The sequence below is a fragment of the Thalassophryne amazonica genome, chromosome 15 (assembly GCF_902500255.1).
Source record: "Thalassophryne amazonica chromosome 15, fThaAma1.1, whole genome shotgun sequence".
NCBI classification, from domain to species: domain Eukaryota; kingdom Metazoa; phylum Chordata; class Actinopteri; order Batrachoidiformes; family Batrachoididae; genus Thalassophryne; species Thalassophryne amazonica.
The window spans coordinates 85,408,668-85,426,788 of record NC_047117.1 but is presented as its reverse complement, the minus strand read 5'-3'; the positions used below and the strand labels follow the sequence as shown (position 1 = coordinate 85,426,788).

The window sequence follows — 18,121 nt, the reverse complement described above, 5'->3', positions numbered from 1 at the left end:
TCAGTGTTAATCTAATCTATGGCCTTGACACTTGATTACAACCCTTCCCATGGGCGTCGCCCGGGATTTTGGGCCCCAGGAAAAGAAATCTTACTGGGCCACCACCCCCATATTATTTAGTCAGTATTGTAATTGTATTAGTGGCCTCGCTGGGCCCCTGTCAATCAAGGGCCTCTAGAATCCTTCTTATTCTCCCCTTTTCGGCACCCCTTGACCCTTCCGCTGACTGGGGTGCAATCCCAGATGTGTCCACTTTGCCTTGGACAAGGCACTCCACCTGCCTTGACTCAGTCCACCCAGCTGTAAATGGGTACCAGCCTTGGCTGATACGTCAGGTGCATTGGACTGGTGTCCCATCCAGGGGAAGTCCTGAAGTCTCATGGGCTTCACTCTACAGAAGGTGAAGGTGAGCACCGGTCCAAAGGACCTCGGGAGGAAAGATGTATCTTTAAAAGTTTTTCTACTGGCATGTACAGCTCTAACTGGTCATTTATCTATCTGCCTTGCTGAACTTGTTAAGCCTTATGTGCCTTCTTGTGCCCTGCGGTCACAGGATGTCAGCTTGCTCTGTGTCCCTGGTGTTAAAAAGAAGTCAGCAGGCTTCAAAAGAAGTCAACAGCCTTCAGAGCCTTTGCCTTCTGTAAAACAGTTTGGCTGTACACAGAAAGTTCCCTTCATTTTTTTCAGGCAAATCTTAAAACCTATTTATTTTCTGCTGTTTATAAATCAGTTTTATGGTTTTGTTTTTCTTATTAACGATCACTTCTGGTCTTTAATCGTTATAGTGTGCTCACTTGCTTGAGTGTTTCATAAAGTTCATGAAAAATACAGATTAGAAAAGGACGTATCAGGCATAGACTGATACTGAAAAAGTCACTCGTAGGTTTTCCAGAAGAACTGTTGTGAAAGTCAAAAAGTGTTGCTCTGGGTGTCGCCATCTTGTCAGTGCTTAGTCCGCCTACATCCCATCCAACCCATAAATGGATAAAGACATAACGCGTAGGCTGGATAAATGAAGCCTGAACACACACTGATCTCAGAATTACTGAACTAGTAGCTAACAGGCTAATCTTGGTTTGGAGGTTTCATATTTTTTAGTCGTGGTTTTCACAACAGGTAGCTTTCATATGAGCATTAAAATTATGATCAGCTCATTTCCTCAGTATTTGTGGATTTACTGGACTAGCATCATCATGCTGTCGATCTCTGATAAAAGCATTAATGCTGCTCGGATACAAATTAAATATTGGAAATACGGTCACACAGGCTTCTTAAAAGAACCGTTAGGATCATTAACTGCACATGAAACCATATTATTACAGATATTTAATAAAATTCTCAGAAGGGGCAAACACGGTCGTCCACAACAACTAGCAGCCACAGCTAGTGGTCTCTAGTAGCAGCGGTCTGGACTCGGCTCATGGTACACACTAGCTGTCGCTCAGAGTTACACCCCCCCCCCCCACAATTATCCATAACTTTATGGTTCAAAATGTGTTAAACTGATGAGTTATATAAATATTCATCCCGTGCAGTTGGCGGAGAAACTCGTTATAGAGAATAAGACGGTTTTTGTATCAGGCTGTGCACATCTTTCTTTCTCCTCTAAATCTGGACACTTTAACATGGGCTTCAACAGGATTCTGCTTGCTTTTGGAACTGTAACTTTTGCCCTCTTCTGGGTGTCTTAATTTTTGACAGCCGCAGGTTGGGGCCTGGTATTGACACTAAAGTTGAAGATCTCAGATGAAAAGAAAGCATTTAACGTGATTTGCTGCAGCATGTCCCTGATATTTTTTTCAGTATGATTTGACTGTGCAGACGTTGTACCCACCGTGCAGTCACTGTGCACGCTGTGCACACTGAGCAGTGTGCAGCAGACATTAGCACATCTTTGGCATTGGAGCACATACAAGCTGCTTTGTGCTCAGTGACACACTGGACTTGTGTCTGTGTCAGACAAAACATCAGTGTGAAGTTTTTGAGTTACCATTGCAGTTTTTTTACTTGTAGTCTGAATTATGACGAGTGCATTTCATTTGTGCCATCTTTGTTACAGGCCTACAAGACCATCACTGCTGATAGTGAGAGTTTTGAGGACGGACACACCAGCATGTCCTCCAAAAGAAAAAGTGAGTCACCATATGTTGGTCCTTCAGGTCCATAAGTATCTGGACAGTGATCACACAGTCCCTATATTGTCAGAGCTTGTAAGTCACTGGACAAAGTAAATATGTGGATTATTGTTTGTTACAAAATCCCCCTTTAAGACAGCTTTCTTCAGACAAGTGAAGGGATGGATACATGAACTGGGTGTCTTGGTGGCTTCCCTCACTCATCTCAGATGAGTGGTATCAGACTCTCCATTTCTTAATGATTGAAGTAAATGAAGTCCAAAACATATTCAGGGTTTTAGAAAATTATTTTTTAGAGATTTTAAAAGTTATTGTTGCCTAAAATACTGTGCGATGCACTGATGGTCTTCAGCCATTTGATCTGTTCCCAGAGAAAACCTGAAAACTTCCATGCATGTGTCACAGGATTGTGGCTGCACAAATCAGCCGTCACGCACGGTCGAACGGTCACTCTCAATAGTGTTATTGTGCCTGTCTGTTTGGATTTCTGTCTGCGATTCATTTGTGTTTTCAGCTTGTTTGGCTCTGTGCAGAAAGTTGCTCTAAGCCCGGAGCCATTAACGCACTAAATGGATCCGATGCCGCCGTGCTGTGTCTCGACAGAAATAAATCCTAAATGCAACATGCTTGCTGCAGCGTAACCACTCATGACCCTATTTTAACATGTTAAAAAACATTTTAACGTGTCATTAGTCATTAGAAGTGCTTGGTACCATGGAAAAAAAAAAACATCTTTATGGAGGATTATGTTGTCACACACCAGACAAGATGAACTCCAGAGCAAAAAACGGGAACAGGGTTATAAAATGAACAAGGTCTTTATTTTACAGAACAACAGAGAATAAAATCACAGTGGTTCTGATGGTTTGGTGGTGTGTCTGGCAGGAGACAGCAGAGGGGGCTGCAGAGTCAAAATCAAAAATCTCAGTCTTAAAACAGCACACGTGTGCTCTCAGCAGCATTAGTGTTCACAGAAATTAAATTAGCAGTCGACTTGGAAAGAATGTTACAACTAAACAGGTCGCAGGCTTTAGATGAAAGAGAGAATTTAATGAGCAAAACTCATGGGAGTTATCACACTCACTTATAAAAGCATGGGTGGTGGCCAAGTGGTTAGTGCACTTGGTTTCGGTGCGGCAGGTTCCCAGTTCAAATCCCCCCCCCCCCCTCCCACATTTTTCCATGTAATGTGGAGTTGCGTCAGGAAGAGCATCCGGTGTAAAACCTGTGCCAATTCACCATGCAGATCCACCTCGGATTTGCTGTGGTGACCCCGAGTGCAAACAAGGGAGCAGCCGAAGGGTCTTACTTTTTAGACGAGAGGCAAAAATTAGGGTCAGGAGGCACATGGAGGTTGATCACAGGTGGACAAAAACTCGGAAAACACCTCGAAAAAATGCTCGGCGTGCATGACAAGTTATTACATTCTAGTGCTGAGTGAAATCAGGGACACGCTCATCCAGGGTTCCAAGTGAGTTGCAGATGAGCACATCACTTTGGCCCCTGAAGCTCTGTCTTCCAGGGTAACCAAGCAGCAAGTGGGAACATCCACAGACTAACTGTTGTGTGGTGAATATGAGGGAGAAAACAATGTTAGTGGGCGCAGGCGAAACTGAGGACCTGACTGAGGCGGGTGTACATTAGGGAGACTATTAGGCTGTTCTGTTGATCACAGCCCTAGGTACAGGATTTGCAGCATGTACATATTTACTCCAGTAAATGTAAAGAAATATTTTAAAATGGCTGATTATACATGCCCTGTGACCCAGTCCCAAACAAGAGAAAGAAGAAGAGTGAGTGAGTGCTAATACATGCAGAAATTTATCTTCGTCTTCTTCCTGTTTGGCGCTGCCACTCAGCACTAAGTCATTACAAGTCCAACAGTCCAGAACACATCAATGATACAATAATATGATTTTGGAGGGCACCACAGTTGATCATTGTCCATCCATCTATGCCTGCCAAATGCTGGGCTGCTAACTATAGGATGGAGGGCCAATAACCAACCATAATGCTTGGAATAAAATCATGTTATCAATATTATCACTTAGCCCACAAGCACATAGAAACTATATTCACTATCACGCAAGCAAAGAAAATCCATTTACCCCTTGGTCACATTACCGATAAGAGACAGAGGCAAAGCGACCAGCTGCCATTCGTTGTCAATCAGAGTGGGAGTTTTACAGTTACAAAAGACAAGTGGTATGTCACCAGCTAGGCAGGGCCAAAATAAATACTGAGTGATGTGGCTGCCAGTCCGAGTGATGGCAACATGAGGTACATTGGTTGGTTGCGCAAAAACAAAACAAAACACAAACAAAAAATAAACAAACAAACAAAAACCAAAACAAACACATGCACCGCTTACATCTGTATAAATGTAATATTTTATACTAATATATAATTAATATTTTTTACTAATATTTTATTAGTAAACAGAGCGGGTCATGGACTCAACTTTATCTAAAGTCTGGGGCTTTTAGTGAAGCTTAGGGATAGTAGTCGGCGATCACCTTTGTATTTCTTCTGTTTTTCTTGTTGCTTAATGCTGACAAATTATACCTTATTTGTTGTCTTTTTGCCCCCTGATTCAGTTTTTTTTTTCTCTCTGTTTGAGGTGCAGCTCCATCCAGAGGTGGGACTGGGTGTCTTCATCTGTAGGCCTCCCGTCCTGTACACCAGCATGGACTCCCCAAAATTTCCTGTATATTTGTATTGTCAAATTTGTCAGTAGCATGGCCCAAGCAGTGGGTCACCCCTTTGAGTCTGGTCTGCTTGAGGTTTCTTCCTCAAAATCATCAGAGTTTTTCCCTTACCACTGTCACCTGTGTGATTGCTCTAGTGCTTGGTAAGGTTAGATTTTACTTGTGTGAACTGCCTTGTTACAACTTTGTTGTGATTTAGCGCTATATAAATGAAATAAATTAAATTAAATTAGAAGCATCACTGTGACACATGTTTTACAAAAAAAAAAAAAAAAAAGTGAATTTTGGTTCTATTAAGCAGTTGAGAGGCATTGTGGGAACTGCTGCTGAATTGAGTACATCGGACACCAGGCTCATTGTGTGACTAAACCACCATATATAAAAACTATTTCCAGTTGCAGAACATACCAAAATAGTGGGTGCATAAAGACATGATTGGAGTATCAGTGTCTGTGCAAATTAACGTAGGGTACGCCCTACTAAGCAATAGTCTTCTTCTTTTTCTTTCGGCTGTTCCTGTTAGGGGGCACCACAGCAGTTTCCATCTCGCCCTGTCCTCAGTATCTTCCTCTGGCACACCAACCAACTGCATGTCCTCCCTCAGCACATCCATAAACCTCCTCTTTGGCCTCCCTCTTCTCCTCCTGCCTGGTGGCTCCATCCTCAGCATCCTTCTCCTTATATACCCTGGGTCCCTCCTCTGCATGTCCAAACCATCTCAATCTCACCTCTCTGACTTTGTCTCCAAACCGTCCCACCTGAGCTGTCCCTCTGATATGTTAATTCCTAATCTTGTCCATTCTCGTCACTCCCATAGAGAATCTCAACATCTTCAGCTCTGCCTCCTGTCTTTTTGTTAGTGCCGCCGTCTCTAAACCATACAACATAGCTGGTCTCACTGCTGTCTTGTAGACTTTCCCCTTCACTCTTGCTGATATTCTTCGGTCACAAATCACTCCTGCCACCTTTCTTCACCCACTCCACCCTTCCTGCACTCTCTTCTTCACCTCTCTACCACACTCTCCATTACTTTGAACAGTTGACCCCAAGTATTTAAACTCATCTAGTTTCACCACTTCTACTCCTTGTAACTGCACTATTCCACTGGGCTCCCTCCCATTCACACACATGTACTCAGCCCTACTAAGCAATAGTAATGATCCGCAATGGTATCAGTGTTCTTACACAATAATGGACAGACTGTCAATGTTTTTATCCTGAGTGAAAACTTGAAACCAAAAACATCCAGGGTCCAGTTCACCTGTAAAGACCAGTACCTTTTGTGCACACTTTATGCAGATGACACAGTGTTATGCAATACCAGACCAGACACATGATATATCAACCAGAAGAAAGGTGTCACAGGTGGACAATGATTGAAGACCCCAATGCAGAGATAAGACAGGTAGGCATAAGAAATGGACTTTATTTTGGGCATTAGGGTCATTTGCAGGGATCGGTACATGGGAGATCAGTCAAACAATGAAGGCGACAGTGTCCAAAAGAGGATAAGCAGGCAGATGGTCCAAAAACAGAGACTGAAGTCAATAACACAGCAAGCAACCAGAAAAACAGGCAACAGGGTCCAACAACAGGCAAAGTCCAAAAATGTACAAAGGAAATAAGGTTCACTCACAACAAGGCAGCACAAAGGAACATGCACAAAAAAATACCAGCAAGGCAAGAACAAAATGCACAACATACAAACAACACCTGAGAAGAACACAAGGGTTTAAATACACGCTGAAGATAGTCACACAAATGGGAGACAGGTGAGATTAAATACTATCTGGAAACAGCTGAGGAGTGACACAGGAAGAAAGCTAACAAAACACAAGGAAACTATGATCACCAAAATGGAAGCACTAACTACAATAAATACAGAAACAAAACCACAATAAAATAAACACAGAAATGAAAGAGAATAAAACCAAACTACAATAATTCCACAACTAAATTGCAAAAACTTTAAACAAACACCAAAGATATACAATGATACAGGGACAGTTCATACAGACATGAAAACCCTCAGGAACCCCAAATAAAGGAAACCTAAATAATAACAACACCATGAACAGTCACTAGGGGCTGGCAGAGGATAAGGGTAAGGATAAGTTTACTATTGGTCACACAGGAAGGGTTGGTTGATTCTTTCCATTACAGTTAATTGTCACACTTTTTACCAGTTCACACGTCTTGGATTCAGATACTTACCGAGGTTGTTTAACACACTCTTACAGATCTTACAAATATGCATTTATGATATTTTTTAGATGTTATCTGTTGAACTCTAGAACTAAGTTGATCATAAAGTGTAAATAAACATGCAAATGTCTTTTCAAGACACAGGATTTTCAGCACAACATATAAAAATATGACTCTGATGGGACTCGAACCCACAACCTTTGAATCACTTCTTCTATGTTTAACTACAAGTCCAATGCGCTATTCATTGCACCACAGAGCCACTATCTCATGCTCTTTGCAGTCACCTTTAAAACAGGCCATTAGTTACGTCACAAGCTGTACTTTCACTTTTAGTTTCTTTTTTGAGTTCACTCCCTCTGGTGTTGGTTTTATAACAGGATGCATTTTCATGTAAAGCAGTAAAAACATGGAACTTGGCCTGGTTCTAACACGTGATTAAGAAGCGTCACTTGTAAAATGTGTCAACCAGTTATCATTCCACAACCTTTGACCTTTGCGTTGTGTGTCTCAGCAGCTCTTTTAGCACCTGAGGCAATAACTGCAGCGGCTGAACGTGTCAGCGTGGAAGAGGTGGTGACAGCCGCTGAGGTCAACGCTGAGTCTGTCTCTGCTCCCGCGGTGTCAGAAAACGCTGTCACGGCGGGCGAACAAACAGCGGCACTGATGGCTGAGGTGGCTGCAGACATCGAGGCTGTCGGAGAGACGCCTCCACTTACTGCTGCTGTTGCCACGGATGTCGCTGCTGTGGAGGAGACACCAGCAGAGGACGCCACCACAGAGAGTGCCGGTATGGCAGCCAGAGCTGAGGCTCCTACCAGATGTGCACAGACCGGCCCCTGAGGCCAAGGCCGGCCATGCCTTCTACACAGAAACAAGGGCTAAGAGTTAGCTACGCGGTGACTGCACACTTAATGAGCAAGCAAAACAAACCTTTGAACCTGATTTAAGATGTCTAAATCTGCGGCTGCTGCTTGTTGGACCTCCTGCTGTCGGTGTCATAGGTTCGCCTTCAGGACCCGTCAGCTATGGCTCCAAAAAAGGGTACTGTGTTTATGGAGGAAGAACTTGAGGACATTAGAAAAATGTTAAATGAGATGTCAGCACAAATGAAGCCCATTAAAGAAGTGGCTGATCAACTGAAAATTATTTCACAACAACAACAAAAAATATTGGAATTAACAAAACAAGTTGTTGAATTACAAAAGGCAAATGAAGAGAAAGACAAATCATTAAAACTTATGGAAAATCGAATTGCATAACTTGAACAACAGACTAGGTCAAATGACCTTCTCATTACAGGTTTGGACATTAAGCCTCGAAGTTATGCAAGAGCGGTGGCTTCAGGAAGGGAGCCCTCTGAAATGGACAACCTCTCTGTAGAGGAACAGGTGATTTCACTTTTGAAGGACAAAGGAATTTTAATAAACCCTAATGATATCGATAGTAGTCACCTTTTACCGCGGAGAGGTCAAATCAACCTAAAGTCATATTATTGAGGCTTACAAACAGGAAACAGAAGTTTGCAATTCTAAACAAGCAAAGAATTTAAAAGGAACGAATGTATATATAAATGAATACTTGACCAAGAAAAATTCAGATTTAGCAAGACAGGCACGATTTTTAAGAAAACAAAACAAGATACAGGCTACATGGACATTTAACTGTAAAGTTTATATTAAATTAAATGGAACACCTGAAGAAGCTAAAACCTTATGGATTAAAGATGAACATGATCTTAGTAAGTTTAACTGATGTAAGTTGTGAAGTAATACATAAAGAAATGTACTGGTTGATTGTGATGATGGAGGAAAATCTGTATATAATATAATGAACACGGTTAATAATCAGTTTATTTCTGCCAAGGAGCTCTGTTTGGAAACATTTAATTATAGTCATCCTGCCTCTCGCCATTTTGAACCTGAATCAGATCCAGATTCTTTTTTTAGTGACAATATCGAGCGACAATGTAATTATTTTACAGAAGAACAATTTAATGATTATAAAATTAAAGATGGAGATTTTTCAATAATACATTTTAATAGTAGAAGTCTTTCTCGGAATTTTTCAAGGATAAATGATTGTTTAGATACATTTAGAAAAAGTTTTTCAGTGATCGCTATATCAGAAACATGGTTAACTGATGTCAATCAAGATCTTGTACAGTTGGAAGGTTATCAATTGTTTCAGGTAAATCGACAGAAGAGAAGAGGCGGGGGTGTGGCATTATATGTAAGGTCTGATTACAACTGTAAATTAGTTCACAATATGTCATTCACAGTTGATAATATCATGGAATGTGTTACGGTTAAAATTACATCCATAAATTCAAAAAATACGGTTGTTAGTTGTTTATACAGAGCTCCCGGAGCAAATATTGATACTTTTGAACAAGTAATTATGGGAATGTACAACAAAATAAATAAGAATTCACATTTATTTATCTGTGGTGATTTTAATATCGATTTTCTAAATCCTCACAATCATCCACAACCACTTCATTTATAAATTCTTTATATTGTTTGGGAGTATTTCCGACCATCATTCATCCAAGTAGAATAACTGTGAATTCAACAACCCTTATTGACAATATTTTAACTAATGTCATATCTGGTAATCTCAGTGCGGTATTGCTGGTAAATGATATTAGTGATCACCTGCCAGTATTTACTGTTTTTGCATCACATGATCGAGTGTTTCAAAAGGATTGTAATAGATTGAGTAGAAATGTCACACCAATAACTGTTGATAATTTAAGGGTGGATTTATTATGCCAGAATTGGAATGATGTTTATGTTGATGATGTTGATGAATCTTATGATGGTTTTATTTCTATCATTTCTAAGTTATACGATAAACACTGTCCTCTTGTTAACAAGATATATACTAACCAATACAGCAATAAACCATGGATAACCAAGGGTCTTCAGAGGGCATGTAAAAAGAAGAACTTACTGTATAAACAATTTATAAAATCGAGATCAAAGGAAGCTGAAAGTAAATATAAAATATATAATAATAAATTAATTAATATTATGAGATTTAGTAAGAAAAGATATTATAGTGACTTACTTGTTAAAAATAAGAATAATATAAAAAATACATGGAATATTTTAAATGAAGTAATAAAAAAGAACAAAAATGGTAGAGATTATCCTTCTTTTTTTCTTTCCAATAATACTGTGATAGAAGATAATGAGACTATTGCTGACCATTTAATGAATATTTTGTCAATGTAGGTAAAAATCTTGCCAGTAATATTGATTCATTGAGCGTTAAATCTTTTGAAAATAAGATAACATTTAATAAATCTGTGTCAATGTTTGTTGGTGGAACAAATGAAAAAGAAATAATTGATCTGGTGCAGAATTCTAAAAGTAAGAAATCAAAGGACTTCAATAATTTGGATATGGCTTTGTTGAAAAAAATCATTGATTGTATAGTAAAACCTTTTACTTATATTTGTAATATATCATTAAGTTTTGGTAAATTCCCTTCACAGATGAAGATAGCCAAAGTAATACCTTTGTTTAAAACTGGTGACAAACACACTTTTTCAAATTATAGACCTATTTCACTTTTACCCCAATTTTCTAAAATACTAGAAAAAATTTTTGTAAAAAGACTGGATAATTACTTACTAAAGTATGAGATACTCTGTGAAGAACAATATGGATTTAGAAAATCTAGGACTACTTCACATGCATTGATGGATTTCGTGGAAAATATAGCGACTGCAGTCGATAACAAGCAATATACAGTAGGTATTTTTTTGATTTACAGAAAGCGTTTGACACTGTAAACCATGAAATATTGCTAACTAAATTACAGAAATATGGAATCAGAGGATTAGCATATGACTGGATAAATAGTTATTTACATGGTTGGTATCAGTATGTTCAATACAATAACATTGATTCCGAACTTCGGGAAATTACGTGTGGGGTGCCCCAGGGTTCGGTCTTAGGTCCTTTGTTATTTATTTTATATATAAATGATATATGTTATGTGTCACGGGTACTGAGGTGTGTTCTTTTTGCAGATGACACAACTGTATTTTGCAGTGGTGATAATCTTGAACAGCTTCTTGACACGGTGGTAAACGAACTGGATAAATTTAAGGCTTGGTTTGATGCTAATAAATTGTCACTTCATCTTGGGAAAACCAAATGTATGATTTTTGGAAATAAATTTGTGCCTAAATGTAAAAGTGTAACCATTAACAATATGGAAATACAGATAGTAACTGAGAACAAATTTCTAGGTGTTATAATTGACAATAAACTCAGCTGGAAACCTCATATAAATTATATAAAATTTAAAATGTCAAAATCTATCGCTATCATGTACAGGGTCAAGGACATATTGTCCCAGGATGGGCTACTTAGATTATATTATTCTTTAATTGTACCATACATGACATATTGTATCGAACTCTGGGGTAATACTTACAAATCAAATACCAATCATGTATTTCTTTTACAAAAAACATGCCATCAGAATCATCTGTAATAAACCTTATCTTGAGCCAACGCATTCTCTGTTTATGACTTTAAATTTACTGAAATTTAGAGATTTAGTGGATTATATCACCATACAAACTTTGTACAAAGCTAATAACCAGGCCTTGCCACTTTATGTCCAGAGCCTGTTCAAGATCAGGAAATCTGAATACAGTTTACGAGGATGCATGGTTTTTAAGAAGCCTCCCGTACGTACTAATGTCATGGGTTTTTGTGTTTCAGTTAAAGGGGTGAAGATTTGGAACAAATGTCCTGTGGAAATTAGATTATGTAGTTCTTTTGTCTGTTTTAAGAAACATTATAAGAAATTAATAATTTCTGGATATAAAGAAAATCATAAAAAAAAAAGATGTATAAATTTGTGGATGTATGTATTTAATTTGCTTATTTGTATATATAGGAGTGTGAGCATAAGTGTAATTATATGTTGGACTTGGACTTTTGGGATGGGGTATGAGGGGTGGGTAATTTATAAGCTTTGCTTCTTCCCACCCCCTTTTCAGGCACACGGTGTTTAATTTGGTCTTGTTTTTTTGATTTGTTTGATATGTTGTCTTTATGCTGCTGTGTTGTTACTGAAATAAATTCTATTCTATTCTAAAAAAAAAAAAAAAAAAAAATGCTACAAGGGCCAAATGATTCTTATCATCCAGGTGCCAAGTTCCCTGTGCTTCACAACAACCTTCACATCACCAAAATGCAACATCTGGCAATAATATTGTTCAGTTTCTGCAGGAACATTAAGCAGATACTCCCGAAATATATAGATATAGCGAAAACCTAACCAAAACTGTGCCTGAAATGGAACAGCCCTTCCACACATTATATATATATATATATATATATATATATATATATATATATATATATATATATATATATATATATATATATATATATATATATATATATATATATATCAGAATCAGAATCAGAAGAAGTTTATTGCCATTGCCAGTGAACAGGATTCACAGACTAGGAATTTGCTTCAGTACAATGGTACAACATTAAGGAGAGATAAAATGCTAAGATAAAATATAACATATGTGTCAAAATAAGGTAAAATATAAGATAAAAAAAGAAATATGAAATATGAAAGGCTGTGTGCAAAAGAAAAACTGAGAAACAGAAAAAAACAGCGCAGTGGGAGGAGTGCAATTAAAAACCAAAGTACATTGTCTAAAGTGACCCGTGATAAAATGATAAAGTGACAGAGTTAAGGTTAAGGTGACTGAGTTATGAAGTGTTCATGAGTCTAACGGCAGAGGGGAAGAAACTGTTCTTATGGCGGGAGGTTCTGGTCCGGATGGATCGTAGCCTCCTGCCCGAGGGGAGTGGTTTGATTAGACCGTGTGTAGGGTGAGAAGGGTCAGCTGTGATCCGACCTGCTCCGCCCAGAGTCCTGGAGACGTGCAGGTCGTGGAGAGATGGAAGGCTACAGCTGATCACCTTCTCAGCAGAGGCCACAATGCGCTGCAGTCTGTGTCTGTCCCTGGCTGTCCGCAAACTTGATGAGCTTTACAGAGTCATGGCTGGAGGTGCAGCAGTTAGTGTAGAGGGAGAAGAGCAGAGGGGAAATGACACAGCCCTGTGGAGATCCTGTGCTGAGAGCCCGAGTGTTCGAGACATTTTTTCCCAGCCTCACACGCTGACTCCGGTCCGTCAGGAAGTCTGTGATCCACCTGCAGGTGGAGTTGGGCACGTGGAGCAGAGAAAGCTTGTCCTGGAGCAAAGCTGGAAGGATGGTGTTGAATGCAGAGCTGAAGTCCACAAACAGGATCCTAGCGTAGGTTCCTGGGGAGTCCAGGTGCTGCAGGATGGAGTGCAGGGCCAGGTTTATGGCGTCATCTACAGACCTGTTGGCTCTGTAGGCAAACTGCAGGGGGTCCAGGAGGGGGTCGGTGATGGACTTCAGGTGGGATAAAACCAGGCTTTCGAAGGTCTTCATGACTACAGATGTGAAAGCCACAGGCCTTGGGGACTGGAACTATGATTGAGGACTTGAAACAGACTGGAACATGGCATGACTCCAGGGAGGTGTTGAAGATCCCCGTAAAGACTGGGGCCAGCTCATCAGCACAGTGTCTCAGGGTGGGCCCGGGGCCTTACGTGGATTCAGCCTTTTGAAATGTCTCCTCACGTCCTCCTCTTGGACCGAGAGGGCAACAGGGGGAGTGGGGAGGGCAGCAGTGAGAGGGGGGAGGTCCAGAGTGTTTGAATATCCAGTTGTGTGGGGGGTGGGGAGGTGTGAGTCCTTGTCTTCAAAACGTGAATAGAAAACGTTCAGGTCGTTGGCCAGCTTCAAGTCGTCAATAGAAGGAGGTGCTTTGGGCTTGTAGTTGGTGATCTCTTTCAACCCCCTCCACACAGAGGCCGAATCGTTGGCAGAGAACCTTTGCTGCAGACGTGAACTGTACATGGATTTAGCCTTTGCCACCTCCTTGCTAAATCTGTACGTTGCACCTCTATAGCTGTCTCTGTCTCCTTCTCTGAAAGCCATCTCTTTCTGCTGACGGAGCTGCTGGAGTTTAGGTGTGAACCAGGGTTGTCATTGTTATATCTCACCCTGGTACGCTGTGGGATGATGCTGTCTTCACAGAAATGAATATATGACATCACAGTGTCCGTGTAGTCATCTAGACTGTTTGTTGAAGCCTCAAACATATCCCAATCCGTGGTGGCCAAGCATGCGCGTAGCTCCTCTACAGCTTCATTGCTCCACACTTTAGACGTCCTCACAACAGATTTAGAGAGTTTAAGTCTCTGTCTGTACGTGGGGATCAAGTGGACCATCACATGATCTGAGAGTCCCAAAGCTGCACGGGCCACCGCGGGGTAGGCGCTGCTCACTGTCGTGTAACAATGATCTAACGTGCTCCCTTCTCTGGTCGGGCATTTAACAAACTGTTTGTATTTTGGTAATTCCTGACTGAGATTCCCTTTGTTAAAATCACCGAGAATTATAACAAGAGAGTCCAGAAAGTCTCTCTCCACGCTCATAATCTGATCCGCGAGCGCGCGCTCAGCCTCGTGCACGTCCGCGCTCGGTGGAATATACACAGAGCAAAGTATGAAAGAGTTAAACTCACGTGGAGAGTAGAACGTTCTGCAGTTTATGAGGAGATATTCCAGAGAGGGACAGCAGTGTTGGGAGATCACAGTCACATCGGAGCACCAGGCGTTGTTGATATAGAAACAGAGTCCTCCACCTCTTGTTTTTCCACCAGAGAGTGCTCGGTCTCTGTCTGTGCGGAGGAGTCGGAATCCCTCTAGTTGGAGCGCGCAGTCTGGTGTCTGTGCATTTAACCACGTCTCCATGAAGCACAGTACACAAAATGAGGAGAAATCTCTATTCTTCTTCATCAGCAGTGCCAGCTCATCCATCTTGTTGTGGAGTAAGCAGACGTTGGAGAGAAATATCCCAGGTAGGGGCGTGCGCATGCCCCTTCGTCTGAGGCGCACAAGAGTGCCAGCTCGTTTTCCTCTCCGCCATCATCTCACTTTTTTGGCTAAAAAGTGAACCAGTTCAGCTGCAGGCACTAAAAAAACTGGCGTAATATCTGTGGGTGTTGATGATTTGATGTTTAGAAGCTCCTCGTGGGTGTAGGGACACGATGACACACGATTCACCCACAAAAACAGACAAAGCAGGGAGCACCAGAATACCAGGGCGCCTTCACGTGGCGCCATCTTGGAAGAGAGATATATATATATATATATATGTATATATAATATATATAGTATATACATATATATTACACACTGTTGACATCATTGCAGGTATGACGCGGAAGCGATGACAATAATCCTCCTGAAACCATATTTTTTTGTTTTTTAAAAATGTGTTGGGGATATGAAATTAATTTAATTTAGGGCAGGTGATTATCAAGTTTAATAATGAAAAAAATTATGGTGGGCATTTAAGCAACTTTCACTAAAAAAGTGGGTTGGCCGATGCTCTGGTGTTCCTTCTTCTTCTTCTTTGTCTTTCGGCTGTTCCCGTTAGGGGTCGCCACAGCAGATCAATCGTTTCCATCTCACCCTGTCCTCTGTATCTTCCTCTGTCACACCAACCACCTGCATGTCCTCTCTCAGCACATCCATGAACCTCCTCTTTGGTCTCCCTCTTCTCCTCCTGCCTGGTGGCTCCATCCTCAGCATCCTTCTCCCTATATACCCTGGGTCCCTCCTCTGCACATGTCCAAACCATCTCAATCTCGCCTCTCTTATTTTGTCTCCAAACTGTCCCACCTGAGCTGTCCCTCTGATATGTTCATTCCTAATCTTGTCCATTCTTGTCACTCCCAAAGAGAATCTCAACATCTTCAGCTCTGCCACCTCCAGCTCTGCCTCCTGTCTTTTTGTTAGTGCCACTGTCTCTAAACCATACAACATAGCTGGTCTCACTGCTGTTTTGTAAACTTTCCCCTTCACTCTTGCTGATATTCTTCGGTCACAAATCACTCCTGCCACCTTTCTCCACCCACTCCACCCTGCCTGCACTCTCTTCTTCACCTCTCTACCACACTCTCCATTACTTTGAACAGTTGACCCCAAATATTTAAACTCATCTACTTTCACCACTTCTACTCCTTGTAACTGCACTATTCCACTGGGCTCCCTCCCATTCACACACATGTACTCAGCCCTACTAAGCAATAGTAATGATCCGCAATGGTATCAGTGTTCTTACACAATAATGGACAGACTGAGTGAAAACTTGAAACCAAAAACATCCAGGGTCCAGTTCACCTGTAAAGACCAGTACCTTTTGTGCACACTTTATGCAGATGACACAGTGTTATGCAATACCAGACCAGACACATGATATATCAACCAGAAGAAAGGTGTCACAGGTGGACAATGATTGAAGACCCCAATGCAGAGATAAGACAGGTAGGCATAAGAAATGGACTTTATTGTGGACTTCACTCTTGGGCTTCACTCTTGCTGATATTCTTCGGTCACAAATCACTCCTGCCACCTTTCTCCACCCACTCCACCCTGCCTGCACTCTCTTCTTCACCTCTCTACCACACTCTCCATTACTTTGAACAGTTGACCCCAAATATTTAAACTCATCTACTTTCACCACTTCTACTCCTTGTAACTGCACTATTCCACTGGGCTCCCTCTCATTCACATACATGTCCCAGTCTTGTTTCTACTGACTTTCATTCCCCTTCTCTCCAAAGCATATCTCCACTTCTCCAGACTAGACTCAACTTGCTCTCTACTCTCATTACAGATCACAATGTCATCTGCAAACATCATAGTCCATGGGGACTCCTGTCTGATCTCATCTGTCAACCTGTCCATCACCACTGCAAACAAGAAAGGACTCAGAGCTGATCCTTGGTGTAATCCCACCTCCACCTTGAATGAGTCTGTCATTCCAACTGCGCATCTCACCGCTGTCACACTATTCTTGTACATGTCCTGCACTACCCTAACATACTTCTCTGCCACTCCAGACGTCCTCATACAATGCCACAACTCTTCTCTTGGCACCCTATCATAAGCTTTTTCTAACTCCACAAACACACAATGTAACTCTTTCTGTCCTTCTCTGTACTTTTCCAACAGTATTCTCAGAGCAAACATTGCATCTGTAGTGCTCTTTCTCGGCATGAAACCATATTGCTGCTCACAGATCTTCACCTGTTTTCTAAGCCTAGCTTCTACTACTCTTTCCCATAACTTCATGCTGTGGCTGATCAGCTTTATGCCTCTGTAGTTACTGCAGCTCTGCACATCACCCTTGTTCTTGAAAATAGGAACCAGCACACTTCGTCTCCACTCCTCAGGCATCCTCTCACTTTCCAAGATTTTATTAAACAATCTGGTTAGAAACTCTACTGCCATCTCTCCTAGACATTTCCATGCCTCCATTGGAATGTCATCTGGACCAACTGCCTTTCCACTCTTCATCCTCTTCATAGCAGCCCTCACTTCTTCCTTGCTAATCTCTTTTACTTCCTGATTTACTCTCACCACATCATCCAGCCTTTTCTCTCACTCATTTTCTTTATTCATCAACTCTTCAAAATATTCCCTCCACCTTCTCAGCACACACTCCTCACTTGTCAGCACATTACCATGTGCATCTTTTACCACCCTAACCTGCTGCACATCCTTTCCAGCTCTGTCCCTTTGTCTGGCTAATCGGTACAAGTCCTTTTCTCTCTTCCTTCTATTCAACTTCTTGTACAGTTTGTTCCTTACGCCGCATCTCCTTGTACTCCTGTCTACTTTCTTCATCTCTCCGACTATCCCAAAACGTTTTCGCCAACCTCTTTCTCCTTTTGCTTTCCTGGACCTCTTCATTCCACCACCAAGTCTCCTTGTCTTCCTTCCACTGTCCAGATGTCATACCCAGTACTGCCCTAGCTGTCTCCCTCACCACATCTGCAGTACTTTTCCAGTTGTCCAAAATTGCTTCCCCTCCAACTAGTGCTTCTCTCACCTGCTCGCTAAATTTCTGGTGTTCCAATGTGTATATATGATAATTCAAAATTTTGGTAATGCTAAATTTTGAGCAAAATATTTA

The 18,121-nt window shown here is 41.2% G+C and overlaps 1 protein-coding gene and 1 non-coding gene across 3 annotated transcripts in view; one reads left to right on the top strand and one right to left on the bottom strand.

Annotated features, from left to right (window-relative positions):
• The window catches only part of LOC117527019, a 28,122-nt gene that overhangs the window by 5,912 nt on the left and 4,089 nt on the right, over nt 1-18,121 (top strand). The window contains exons 3-4 of one of the 2 annotated variants that reach the window (XM_034189155.1): nt 2,060-2,132; nt 7,566-7,838. In XM_034189155.1, the coding sequence (XP_034045046.1) occupies nt 2,060-2,132; nt 7,566-7,838 (346 nt within the window). Of the gene's footprint in view, nt 1-2,059; nt 2,133-7,562; nt 7,839-18,121 lie in introns of both variants that reach the window. The other variant, XM_034189154.1, reaches the window with a different exon arrangement.
• Nucleotides 7,219-7,310, bottom strand: trnat-ugu. Its single transcript is given in 2 exon segments — nt 7,219-7,254; nt 7,274-7,310. It is a non-coding gene; the product is annotated as a tRNA-Thr (tRNA).